Source organism: Neodiprion lecontei, chromosome 3 (genome assembly GCF_021901455.1).
Source record: "Neodiprion lecontei isolate iyNeoLeco1 chromosome 3, iyNeoLeco1.1, whole genome shotgun sequence".
Taxonomy (NCBI): Eukaryota; Metazoa; Arthropoda; class Insecta; order Hymenoptera; family Diprionidae; genus Neodiprion; species Neodiprion lecontei.
In genome coordinates this window covers 38,071,285-38,085,617 of record NC_060262.1, presented here as the reverse complement: position 1 = coordinate 38,085,617, position 14,333 = coordinate 38,071,285, and the positions used below count along the sequence as shown (strand labels likewise).

At 38.8% G+C, this 14,333-nt stretch overlaps 1 protein-coding gene across 6 annotated transcripts in view; it reads left to right on the top strand.

Moving 5' to 3' along the window:
• The window catches only part of LOC107223557 (serine/arginine repetitive matrix protein 2), a 72,620-nt gene that overhangs the window by 46,110 nt on the left and 12,177 nt on the right, over positions 1–14,333 (top strand). For 4 of the 6 annotated variants that reach the window (XM_046733799.1, XM_046733796.1, XM_046733795.1 and 1 more), the window contains exons 8-9: positions 1,592–1,765; positions 8,541–8,633. In XM_046733799.1, coding sequence (XP_046589755.1) covers positions 1,592–1,765; positions 8,541–8,633 — 267 coding nt within the window. The remainder of the gene's footprint in view (positions 1–1,591; positions 1,766–8,540; positions 8,634–14,333) is intronic. The other 2 variants (XM_046733801.1, XM_046733800.1) reach the window with 1 other exon arrangement.

The following is a 14,333-nucleotide window of genomic DNA, read 5'->3' as shown; positions in this document are numbered from 1 at the left end:
GAAAACCTAAATATAGAATTTTCAAAATGCCGCAAGGCAAAACAGATGGAAATTACCATAAATCGAATTCGGTTTTCTTGATATTTCTTTTTCATACCGTCGAGGTTGAAGACTCAACGATATTTTCCATTCTTTTTATGGAATTGGTGATTCAAAAATCGTGTTGTATTTCTCAATAAAGGCTGTTCCTTATTCCGTATCGCTTTCAACGATATGCTTTCGTTTCTGTACCATATATAAAGAGTTTTAAAGGTTCTCAGTACAATGCAAAAAGTGAAGGCACGTGTAGGTACTGGCCGTTTTCTTCTTTCAAAGCATTTCTTTGTTACACCCGTCAATCGTGTTCATATTTTGACCGTAGCTACTGTAAACCGTGACAAATCGATTCATTGTGAGCAAATGTTATAGCGGCTGATACCCGTTCGTACATAAGTTATGGAATTTTTCTTTCTTTTGCTGTGTACGTAGACTTGTATTCAAAATTCCATCACCTTTGCATCCATTCCGTTACGGCTACGAAGCTATTTAGCTTATCGATATTATTTTCTAACGATTTAACGCGTAATTTTCGAAGGAATTCAGAATGTAATTTGAAATCGATATCATTTCGAAGAAATCACTCGGTAAAAGAAAATATTAAACGAAACAAGAATCATGAGAATCGATTGTGCGACAGCATCAAATGTCCAAGAAAAATATGATTGAAATTTCTCTGTTACCTAAATTTAATTCCAACTCTAAATTCAGTTCGATAGAAGTCGAACTTCAATAAATATGGATGAAATCTACTTCTGATCGCGATTAAAAATCTCATCTGCAAACCACGAAGGGAAATTAAGAGGGATTAAAAAACGGAACGGATCTAATAATAGCGTTCTGTTCAAATATTCTTCTAACACGTTGAACGCGTGCTTTTATAAGCATAATCCTTAATCCTTCGTCAATATTCTGAAGCGGTTATAACATAATCTACATGGTGTTTAGCCGAAGCGGAAGATATGCTTTGACAGCACGAAACTGTTAAGCTCCTTAAGAGTTACACAGTGTAATCTCAGGAGAGACGAACATCGCGTATACATAATTAATATTTTCTTTTGGGCCTGCCTGCATGTCGTTAAATGTCGAAATTAGTGTAGGCCGGTATAGTCGAGTTAACGATAAACCAAAGCAACGTTAGATGACGTAATTTTTTTTTCTCTTCTCTTCTTATCCATCCTACTTTCCCCCACTTCCACATCACCCACGATAAATCTTGAATTTATCAATGAAAATGCAAATCGGATCACGAACAAGTGCATGTAAAAATTGAAATACTCTCTCCTCAAGGCTTTCATCCGCACCTTTGAAAACGGAGTAGCAATAGGATCGAGGACGAGAGTTCGTATCTCTTGGTACAGTCTATCTAGCTCTTGCCACTTGACACCTTATAACATGACACAATGCTGCCATGCGTCAAGAGAGGCAGCACGGTGACGATTGGCAAGAGACTAATTGGCTCTAACGAACTGAACCACCTCCCCCCCCCCCCCCCCCCCCTCCTCCCCCCTATTTTCCTTTCTTTGTCTGTACTCTGTTTCTCTGTTTATTTTAGAGAGGTCACCGACCGTTGGAACACCTCCGCGAAGACCGGTAAACGGAAGAACGAGCCAACAGCATCAGCAGCAGCAGCAGCAGCAACAACAACAGCAACAGCAGCAACAGCAATCACGGATCAGCGGGTCTGAGGCAAAGAAAAATTCGCTCGACGTATCTCGAGTAAATCTAGGTGAGTGACCAAGTCAGCAAATGACGCCTCGACCATCGCATCGTTCGGAAGCTTAAGCGTCGCGATATGTCACGCCCGATTATGCTCTCTCTAAACGGCCGTATGGATGTATAACGCTTAGTTGGCCGAGAGTAGGTATAATGCTCAACTGCCCAACCCTAAAGGTGCATGCGTTGTCGCTTAATCTTGTAACAAATTGCTACCAGCTGCGAGCGAAAGCTGCAACCATGCCGCTACTTGCGCGACGGACGAACAGCCTCCGGGTGTATTTTGTTGGTGCTCGTATATCAGACTCGGAAGAAAACTATGGACCTGCCTTGGAGATAATCACACTTTTTCACGACGTACCGTAGACGCGGAGGGTTATAATAGCTGTTCGAATTACGGGACATTTAGGGACTCGACGCAGTGACGAGGGAACCTTTTTTCATAACGTTGAGGAATCTCGAAGACTTTGATTATCTTCGTACGTTCCGGCGATGTCTTACGATGACGCAGTTTTGGATGAAAAACCGGTTTGACTTTGTATGCAAAATAAAAAAATAAAAAAAAAAATAGATAACGGCTTATGCTTAAACACTTTTTTGCGAAAATCGCAATGTGAAAAGATTCACTGAAGTGAGATGATCAGTCCTTTAGAAGTTCCAATTTCTATGACAGTATGTATGATCAAGGCTGAAAAGTATAGTAGAAAAATTGGTCAACAAATTTAAGTCTGTCACGGTGGATTATTTTTATTTTTTTCTGTCACGATGACACACGAATTCTTTGATCTCAACGATTTCTTTCTACGAGATTTTTTTTTTGTTTCATCTTCTCATCTTCTATACTTTTTCTAAAGATTCCTCTGAGCATAAAATGATATATGTATATATATACACACATGTATACAAGACACGTAAAGTATATGGTGGAAAAATAACCGGAGCAGTTTTTTATCTCACTTTTTCTAATCGTCTCTGGTGAGTTTCAGTATGATTGAATACCCGCCAATCATCATTCCGATCCGGTGGCTGGATTTTAGATATATGGAGGGAGAAAATATGCGGGAATAAATTATTTTTCCGAAAAATAAAAATCGAGAATTATGGACACCGATTTATTTCACTTCAATTTTGTGAAGTTGAGTCTTCTTTCAACTTGTCGCACCGTGTCAATCAGAATTTACTTTGCTTTCGTTCTTATTAGACACATGTAATGACAGCAATCCGTTCTACAAATCAATATTAAATCTCTAAATGCCATTAAATAGATTCTACATATTTTTTACCGTTACAAATCATAAATTTTATTAATATTTTAGAACGTAGGTTGTCAGAGATAAGTGATTTCGATGAAATATTTTAGCGTGAGGAAAGTAAGAGAGCAGGTTTCTGATATTTTCTACGTAACGTTGATATTGGGTGAAATTTATTTCGAATCTTATATCACGCGAAAGCACTGCTGGTATAAAGTATCTAAACGTGTTTCTCGGCATGCTTCACTTTCGCTGCATCTTTTGACCTAAAATATCTTGTTCAAATACTAAAAAAACTGGATTTTAGATAATCGTCACATAATAATTTATTACCACGTGCTCCGCAAAAATAGAAATTCAAGTACGATCAATCATTTTACTTTTTAAGAAAGTGAATGAAAAGGTACACCGTATAGAGAAAAATACTCGTTCCAATACGTAAATTTGCCACGAATTTGTCATACAATTTGTTTGAGATTAACGTCACTTTCTTTAATCACGAATCAAAGAATATCCGGAATAATAATAATTCAATAAACGAGATGTGGCAAACGTTGCACAGAATTTAATTTCTCATATCTGCAAGTTCTCTGGGTTTAGTGTAATCTGAACGTAAAATTGAAAGTATGGTCCAGCGGCTATAAGCAGATCAAATTTTTCATCATTACAATAGCGTATTCTAATTGTTTCCGAGAGATAAAATCGGCTGAATTGTATACAGTTCATAAGTGTCAAGTGGCGAGATAATTATTTCCAACGTTGTGTGAAAAAAAAAAAAAAAAATACCGATAGACAAACGCAGCCTACGATTCTAGTCAAAATTTCAAAGGCGTATGCAGAATTTTTCACGGTGTTAAAAAGCGTGTCGCAATTTCCTTAGTAGTCGGTTATATCCGCAGAATGAAATCAGAAAGTATAAAATACTGACGGTACTTATTGTACCTTCTTTTGCGATATCACAGTAAAGTGTGAGGTAAAGAGATCCACGGTGTCTTATTGTTCGGATCTATCGGGGCTACACGTGGCATTGTCTTGGCACACCATGATACACGGATGGCATCCTGCGAAAGAAAGCTAGAACGAAATTAATTACTTGCAGCAACAGCCGCGTTTCGAATCCAGATTAAATCTCTCCGTGCAGTTGGTACACATTTCCGGGTTTTCTTAGGCAATTCTTAATTCACTCTTGACTGTCGCTCGCTTATTTTACCTACTTACACTCGTATCTGATTGTTTCGCATCTCTGACATGCAGTCTGAAAAACTTTAGTAAGTACACTTAAATTTAATTGGCTGTCGCGTTGTTTTGTGAAAAAACCGTGTTTGTGTTATTTGATATTTGTTGTCGGTTGATTCCAGCTGAATTTTCATGTCATTCGATCATTTGCGTTTGGAATTTTCGAAAAAAGTTACTGAAATTTATAAACAGACTTGATTGAGGGAAATCAAGAAATCTGATATTTAAGATGTTGAAGTTCGTAATTACGTTGACGTAACGAAACATTCTCAAAAAATATCAGTAATCCAGAAGTTTGAAACGGCTCCGAAATGCAGTAAACTTCAAATAAGTGTTCATAGAAATAAAGTAAAGCATGAAGACATTCTCGTTCGTGTAAGTAGTTTAAAAAAAAACTTGCAAGATTAGTAACCATTTCAAAAATTTCGTTACGATATTATAAAGAACTTCAACATGGTTGAGATTTGAGTCAAAAGTGACGTAAAAGTACCATTCTACCGCGTTTAAACAATATAATCAGGTCGACAAAAAGAAGAAATGTGCGCTCGAGAAAAAACTCCATCCAGAGATCCTTGCCCGATACGCAGTGTGAGAAAAACCTGGTTTCATACTTCATACCCATTCCCATTCGAGGGTCGAGTGGCGTCCTCAAACTTAATTTATGGTCAGCCTGACCCAAAATGCGAGCCTCGGAGCGCACGTTATTCATGCAGCAGAGACAAAACTTCCAAAATCTCACTCCGCCGTTAGTCAAGGTCGTGAGCTTTTTGCCCTTCGTTCGCAAAGTGCAGTAATTTCTCTACAGGCTGTTCAATAATCCAGCTAATTACTTCTAATTAACGCACATCGTAGGTATCGTTTATACAGACTATATGTGGGGAATTTCATGCGAATCGAACCAACGTCTGACTTTGAATTGTTTGGTCTTGAAATGTTTGGAACAGAAAACACAGATTCTGAGAATTATTTGAGATCTTTGAAAATAGTCCTTATCAAAATCACTGTCGATATTTACAAATAATTGAGAAGTTGAATAAAATATTTGAAAAAATTCAAGGTCGATACTGTTTCTCAGTTGGGACAATTGTAGAAAATTTTTAACACCAAATCGGAAAAGATGGGGGTCAGACTTTGGTCGGGTTCGCATGAAATTCCCCGTACGTGTGTACGCGTTATATGTACAATGAGAGAAATTTTTATTTCCGGCTACCGCTCGGTCCTTGACTATTTTCATTTTTTACAACAATCGAAAAACACAGTTCTAGGTACAAGATGAAAATTAGTTTTCTAGCTGTTACCAGAAAGTCTAGTATCCGTCACTTCTTTCTCATTACGATCACTGTTGCTATATTTTCTTGCAAATGTTGCGAAAATTTAACGCTTGTGCAAGAATAAATTGACGTTAAAGCCTTAATTAACTAAAACCGTAGAGTAAACCTCACAAACTGATTTTGCGTTGCAATAACGAAAAAAGGATCGACGATAGCGCAAAATGGTTACGCCTACCTTGTTTTTCCTAATCCCAACAATATTCAAACAGTTTTTTTAACGACGCCTGTTTTACTGAATTTTTCTAGTCACTACAACAAATGAAATTTTTCTCAGTGTATACGTAAAACCTAAATGCCCGGCCTGCGGAAAACCCCCGAGGATATATTGCGTATATCAGGACCGTGAAAACGCGGCGCGTTTCTAGTTTTTTGGAGCGCCGGCGGCGGGGGCGGAATGGCGGGGACGCCGAGAGCACCGCTGCGTGGTTCCGGTTAGATACTTTGCGGCCGCACTAGAAGCTGCCTCTCGAGTTCTTTCGAGTTGTCTCGAGTCCCTGTTGCCGGATAGACGTGGTGCTGAGCTTCGTGCAGACGCCGCCGCCGCTTTGGACCTTCCTTCACTCACACATGTCACTGAGATGCTGCCTCCGGTATTTACACTGTAGTCCTCGGTCTTTCGTTGCGCGGTGCGTTTGTCGCGTCGAGTTTCCGGGCTCGGGATGATCGTGCACCGGAAGTGAAGGAAAAACCGTGTGGGAAATCGATACATCCAAATCTCCCATTTGTCGATCAATCCTTCGTCGCGCGTCGTCTTCATGCAGACCTTGGATCATCTTTCTGACCCTGGTGGATTGCACCTTCGCACCCGTAATTACTGGACCCTAGCACGCCTGGATCAGTTACCTTCGAATGCAAGTGTGTGTTTTCTTCTCCTTTCTTCGATATAATTAAGTGGTTTGCCTAGAATCGGTTCAGAATTCAGCCTGCTTCATCGCTATGCAAAAAGAACATGTCGATGACTGATCGATTGCTCCGATAGCTTCAACGCTGTGTCCGAGTAACCTTGTTCCGCGGTTTCTTTTTATCTTAAATTCTTCCTTTTTTCTCTCTCGTCCTTCCGATTCTTTCGCTCACTCTACAGACAGCGCGATTTTATTCTTCATTCTCGTTACAGCCGTTATCCTTACAAGTTCCGATTTATACTAACTTTATTCCAGCTTCGGTTGTCTGTTATTACCGAAATACGGGTACTTCTTAGTTCTACAAATTTTGGGATCGACAGTTGATTAAGAATTTTATATACCGACACTCGCAAATTCAATTACATTACCCGTCAATCTGTGCGTGATGATCGAACAAAAGTTCGCGATGAAATGAAATTCTGTTTTGTGATTGTGAAAAAAAATATTCGTAACTAATTGACGTCAACCGCAATTTTTTACGTTCGTTAATCGTTAATCAATTTCTTTTACGACAGCTGGTCAGTTGTCAGTAAAGTTGCGAACGAATAAGATAGAAATGAAAAAAAATTTATGTTGTATCTTAATCGTTTGACTTTCGGTAGACGAATTGATTGATTCGGTAATGAGTTAATATTTATTCAGAGAAAAATATATTTGTGACGTTCGCGGAGAACGGAAATTAAAAAACAAATTGCTATCGCAGCCGCCCACAAATCTTGCGCGATTTCTTCCTTTCCGGTTTTTAATTTTGACTCTTTCTTCTCCGAAGATTCCCGCCGACGCGAAGTAATAAACAGAAAACAGAATAAAACCGCCCACCGTTGGATTTTCAACTAAATGCAAATATCGAAGCTATTAACTCGTGCAGCCAACTCCAGAGTTTAGAGATTAGAGTTTAGAGTGCCATTAGCCATTAGCCGGAAGGTATATATTGATGGAGAAAAAGAAAGTGCGCGAGGTCTTTGCACCTCAAGTCCATAACCAAATACGATCCGGATACATCTGAAAGAAGAAATGCGAGTCAAAGATTTTTATCTCTCAGGTACAGTTTACGCCGCAATTGTTTGGCCATTTGTATGTAAGTTATAAATTCGAGCAACGGGGTATTACGGGTGAAATTAACATTATAAAATAAGATTTGCATGTTCTTTATACGTGCAAGGATTCCAACTACTCTATTTAACAACGTGAAACATGAAATTCGCAAATTAATTGTAATTTCCAGGCAATGAATAATGGAAAAAAAATATATCTGCCAGCACCGAGAGAAACTTTAAGTTGTTGTTACTATTCAATTTTTAACCATTACCGCAGAATATAATTCTAGCTAATGATAAGAATCTAGTTTCGTAGATGTAACCGGAAATTCTAGTACGCGTTACTATTCATCTTCATTACGGACACTCGTACTACGCTTTCTTATAACTATTGGGATAACTTGATGTTGGTGCAACAATAAATTTATGTTTGTAATATTCTGTTTAATTGAAAATTACAGCAGATCAAACAAACAAATTTAATATTACAACAGCCAGACAATGTAGCACTAAAAACTATATAATGAGACCGAACACATAGTTACTTGTCGCAAATTTTCTGTTGATTCCAAAAAAAAATATTTGACCCGTTATCGTAACGATACCCCTTTTTCTGGAATTATCTAATAACTGTAAAAAAAGAATTATCTTTTTCTCAGTGCGCGTGTCAAACGTCCCAACTGTTTCGTATTCCGTGCAAGTAGCGCATTCGTGTGAGACACGATGTGCGAACGCGTCCTCGACGACAAGTCAAAAGCGACGGACGTGTAATTGCGTACAGATCGTGTACCTTCCTACATTTTTTTTTTCTTTCTTTCTTTTTTTTTTCTTCTCTTTTTCTTCGTACGCACTCCCACCACCGTCATAAAATGCACGTTTCTCGTAATCCCGCCAACCGCAACTGTGTGTGTGTGACAAATTGTGTACGCGCAAGGCTCGTTGGTGTGAGAAAGAGAATCGGGCGGTCCGCAAGTGTCAAGCAGACTTCAGTTTGTAGCATGCTGTCATTCACTCAGCACATTCTCTTTGCAGAAAAGAGTCCCTCAGCAGCACGAAAGCCCGCCGTACCGCGGAGATCGACGTCCAACGTCGTCCCGAAAAATCAGAGCGTCTCTCCGCCTAAGGGTGAGTCAGTCCTGCAAACTTCAAACGTCTAGACAACGTCTCAGGCCTTCAGCCCTCCTTTCCTTCCTCCGATTTACCTTGATTCATTCGCTTCATTCGCACTCTGCTTAAAACTTTGGACGATTTGGATGATCGTTAAAGAAACTGAAATATCGTCTGAATCGTTTGACAGAGTTTGAATTGAAAATTTTCTTTGCCATTCAGAAATCGTCTGTTTCACTCCTATTGACAATTTTAATATTGTGAATTCTTTTTTTCATGAGATTCGGACGATTTGGATGATCGTTAAAGAAAATTAAAAAATCGTCTGAATCGTTTGATAAAATTTCTATTCAGAATCTAATCTGCTATTCAGAATTCACTCGTTTCGCTCCTCTTGACAATTTTAACTCTATTGTTTCGTCACGTAATTCGATGTTCCGAGTATCCAGGAATAATGTTTGAAGCAGTTGAGTTTAGGATCTCTCAAAAAAGTGATGAAACAACGATTATCAAGCCGAAGTGGATAGAGTTGAATGTGAATGAAGCAACATCTTTTTACAGAGTTTTTTCAAAAATACAAGGAGGAAACAATAGACGTAGAATTTTAGCGACTTTAAACATCCTTGTTCATAAAGTACTTAAATATCGAGAAATCACCCGACGCAGTTTTTTTCGTTAAAATTAACAAATCTCCTTTAACGAGGCGTGAGACAATTTCTATAGTTACAACCGAAGAAAATATTTACACGTGATTTTTCCCGAGTCTCTGAGGAGCCGGATAGAAAACCGTTAGCATTTTTCGGTCGGCATGATCGGTTAGGAAATCGGGAATTACAACTTCCGGAGAACGTAACTTTCGTCTTGAGACTTTTGCTCATTTTCATCCTACACACTCAAAGCCGGCTCTGAGACTGATCACAAAACTATATGCGTAACGACACAAATAACATGACGGTGAACTGCAACGGCAGCAGTGCCGGAATTTGATGTGTCAAAATAGCGCAACAGCCTGTCTGATCTGACAATAAAAGTGCATCCTGGTTCTTAAGTGCTGTTTCTGTCAGAGAAACACATGGTTTTACCCTCCGTTTCACGGCGAATGCAAGAATAACGCGAATCAGAATTTTAAACAATAAATCAAAATCGTCGCGTGACTCGAACTAAAAGACTTTGGTATCTGATAATATATTGCGTGATTTCTTGGTAAACGAAAGTCCTCGAAAACCGGGGAAAAAAGTCGTTCAACAAATTTTCGAGGAAATGATAAGTGCGAATTCTAAACTCCGTCTCGTCATTTTTTAGCCGTGACACGGGCGGAACGATTTAGGCACCGATTAGACCTTACCCTATCCGTGTAACAATGTTTGAGAAGTAAATCAACGAGATAAGTTTTCCTCGCTCGTTTCTCCTATCTCGGACGCACAAATACACAGTTTACAAGCGATTCAACTGTGTAACGCCGCTCTTATACGTCCTGCGCACATCGTCGTCGTCGTACGGTATAAACCGTTGAATTACGTCAGTTCGTGGATAACAGGGTCTAAAATGTTTCTCTTGGCACTGGAACTACCGGGAGGCTAGGCAACGATCGTCTATGGGAAACAGGGCCTCGATTGCTTCCACGAATATACCGAATCGACGACGTGGTATATTAATACAGAATTACGACCCCCTGCGGCGTCTATATCTCCAGATTCGAAATAGAACAAGCCACTGCCTGCGAATTTTTTGCCTTATATCGTGCCCCGCTCCAAAGCTTTTCACGCATTTTTACGACGAAAGCTTTAATCAAGTTTAATTCCACGGCGATCGTCGCGTCACTCGCAGTCTGGCGTATCGATTGAGTACCATGTCGATGGAAAAATTATGAAAATTAAAAAAACGGTATTAATTAGCGTCAAAATTTTTTTGAAAAATCAAAAAACACTGAAAAATCAGGGTTAAACCGGGATCAAAATTATACCGTTCTCGACCACGTACTCGCAGGCTTATAACTCACTACGTGGCTTCCCCCTCTTTTAGAACAACCGGAGCAGAGTCAACGAACGCGCAAATTGTTCCGTAATATCATAACGCGTGAGCCTGGAGCAGGCCGGTGGTGTGTAAGTGACTTGAAATAATTATAAAAATATTTTCCATTCGCCTCGGTAGCCGCGAGTACCGAGTACGATTGTCAGATACGCGTATACGGTCAGAAACTCAAAACCATATTTCCGGCGCCGTTTAACAACCCGCGTGCTCATTGGCTCGGCGAAATATTTCAGTATGAATGAAATTGAGGACAGGAAGTGCAATGAGAAAATAGGCATGGCCGTTCTGTTTTACCGACACTCTGTATTATGGGTTTTGCTCTCATACCTTGAGTTATTATATTTATTGTTTAACAACTCGAGAAATTCACAGCGCGGTTTATGGGCAGTCGTTAGATTTTACGTGACAATTGTAGGAACAGTTGCCCTCCTGAATATTTCTGATTATTAAATGGAGCTTTAGATTATAAAATTATCTCGACGGGTCGGTAAACTCATTTCAAATTTGTTTGTTAAATAAATGAATAAATCTAGTCATCATTCGGTCACTATAATACGAAATATTTATTACACTTTTGGTTATGCTGGACAAAAAATGGACTGGCTTCTCCCATTGTTAATCAAACAATGAGATTTAGTCGAACTAATTGAACACCTAACTTTCCAAGAAGAAAGAAGAAACCTATTTTTTCGCTGTGACTGATGAGAAATGTTTGAATCGGATCGTCACATTTTCTCATTCACTTTAACATATGGTCTCTGAAAGTTCATAATTTTTATTGCTTGATCACGATACTATATGGGTGGAGAAATTTAATGTATCCGACTATCTACATAATAATAAAAAACGAACACGAAATCGCTTTAATCTAATGACACCTGTACAAATTGATACCAATTTATTTTCTAAACCGTCTATGGTCTAGAGATTATATTTGTGACCCAGTTGTCGATTTTTATAAAAATTTCTGACTGATCTGTGATTTTTTCTGGAATCAACGGTCAATTTTTCAGTATTTTCGAATCCTATATGGTAGATTAAAAATTGATTGAAATTTTTTTCACTATTGGTGCAGTAGCGTAATTACTTTTAAAATTGCAAAATTCACTTTTTACCCCTGCCGGGTTATAAGAGAGTACAATTTTGGAGATTATAACTTCTACAAGCTTTCACAAATACAACTACTTCAGCAAATTGAAAAGTACGTGATTAAAAATTAAATTTTTACGGTACGTGAAAATGAAATGTATCAGTCGTTGAGAAAGATCGAAATAAAAACCTATAGATCGTGTAAAACCATCAAATTATTTCCTCCAAAAATCGTTGAGTTTGGGGCGTGTAATTTATTGGTCCGATTAAACTTCGATGTTGAAATAAACCGAAGCGTCTGCATATCGCCGCGTGATACGAATCTGTAAAAAGAATGGACAAAAGAAAAATAAAAAAAAAAATAAAAAAACAAAAAGTCGTGAATCGTTAATTGCGCTAGACGATAAATTGGCGAGTAGCCGCCATGTTTGCTAATTGTAAAGTATAGCATATTGTATATCTGCCTCCAATACAACGGTTCGACACTCCCTTCCGGTTTATCAGTTGTCTGCCGGCGGGGATTTGTCGTCGCTTCGACAATGATACGCATCATCTCGGCACTGGATGAGAGTAACAATTCGTTCAATTATTATTCGTCGAGATAGGCGTGTGGCACTCATTGTCGGCTACTTATTGCAAAGCAAAAAGAAGGAGGTAGAGAAAGACAAGGATGAGAGAGAGAGAATGAGAGATATAAAAAAAAAAAAAAACACCATGGTGCTATGTAATACGCAGTAGAAATTGTTTTGACATGTGTGTATATATATATATATATATATATATATATGCTGTTCCCTCTTCGCCGTGATCAATTGTTCAAATGAAAGATGTTACGCTCTTCTAACAAAACGACAAAGGGTCTGTGTTGGAATTGACAATTCCAATTATAAGTGAATACGTACTTTTCGTCTCACCATAAGGCGCCTGCAAACCGGTCAAGAATTACTTCTCGCAAGATATTCTGTACAAGACGCGTTGTTGATCAATTCTTTTTTTCTACTCATTTTCATTCGCCGCTTGACAAAAACGCGTCATCGTCATCGTAAACATAATCTTCTCATCTCGCATCAGTCCTGTAATAAACGGTCAAAAGGTCAATTATTTATTCAACACTACATTCCAATTAAATCTACACCACGAACAGCGATCCCTGCGCAGACGAATCTCTGGTTTATAACTCTATAGGAGAATAACGCGTGTCCACGCTCTCTAATTAATTCGAACGATTTAACGATATAATTAATATATTTGTACGAATATGCTGAATTTGATCAAAATCGTAGATGTGTCGAAATTCTTTACCAGTCAAATCGAGCGCGCAAGTTATTTTTATAATTGATTTACGCGAAATTGAATATAAAAAAAAACAGAAATTACAAATCGTGTCAAAATGAAGTGCATATTTTTTCAACAGCGTGTCAAATTTTGTATACAGATTAATTTGACGGACACGTCGACGGTATATGTTCTTGCTTCGTTGCTTCGTCGGCATATCGCTGACTTATAGTTTTGGATTCGAAACAATTTTACCCTGATTGATATTCGACCGTCCTGAAGCAGCGCGTATTTCTTCATCCAAAGACACGTGAAATTAACATGCCCGGTGCATCTTTGAATCCAGAAACGAGTCCGCGACACTGTATCAGACCTTGTCACCTCGTTTTTCACTTCGAAACGGTCACTCGACAGCCACGTGTAAACACGAAATGAAACACAAAAGTCGGCGGAAGCTGATTTCAACCTGTCAATTTTTCAATTTTCTAATTTTTCGAACTGGACATTATATATGTATACCAGCTGAAATTTCAAAGCAGATCTAAACCGGTTTTCTTAAGCGATCCTAGCCTCCTCGTCTATAATAAAATTCCTCATTTACTAGAGAAGCTGCACGTAATATCTCTAGAATAAACTTTAGGAACTGGCGCTGGTCAAGGGCCAAGATTTAAAAAAAATATTTGAACGCTGCAAGTGCCTCATGCATACAAAATCTCACGTTCGGTTGCTCGATGTGTAATCTATCCACACCGAAAGTGGCGGCATATCTAGAATATACTGACTCAACACTCGAAATGCCATCCCTTCAAGAAGTCGATCTAAAATAGTAATTATTCCCCGAAGAACTTAAACTTTTCTACTAAAATTACGTTCTAATATTTATCCGACGAAAAGCCAAAATTTTCAAAATATTGACTTCAAGTCTTACGAGTACTTCGGTTCGGAAAGAACGATTACGGAATACCTTGGATCTAAAATTTTTCGCGGGGGAAAAAAGGTCAAAAAACAAATCGAAAAAAAATCCACTAATTACGGGAGCATCGCTGAGCGTCGTTTGAGGTTTCTAATCTTTACTGCAGGGAAGTCCGTTTTATGGGAAGCCCGCTGTGCACTTCTGGTACCGGGAATCCCCTCTTCCGCTATCCATTCAGGTGATCAAAGAGCCTCCAGCAAATCCAGAAAGCAAAGCCATGGAAAAATATCCGCTGCTTCTCGGCTCGAGGAAGAAAGTCGCGGCTTTCACCGTGTTATACGAGAGTCCGAGTTGAGTATCGAAAAGTCTGGATGTGTGCGAATTACTGCCGCATCGTGTGGAAAATCATC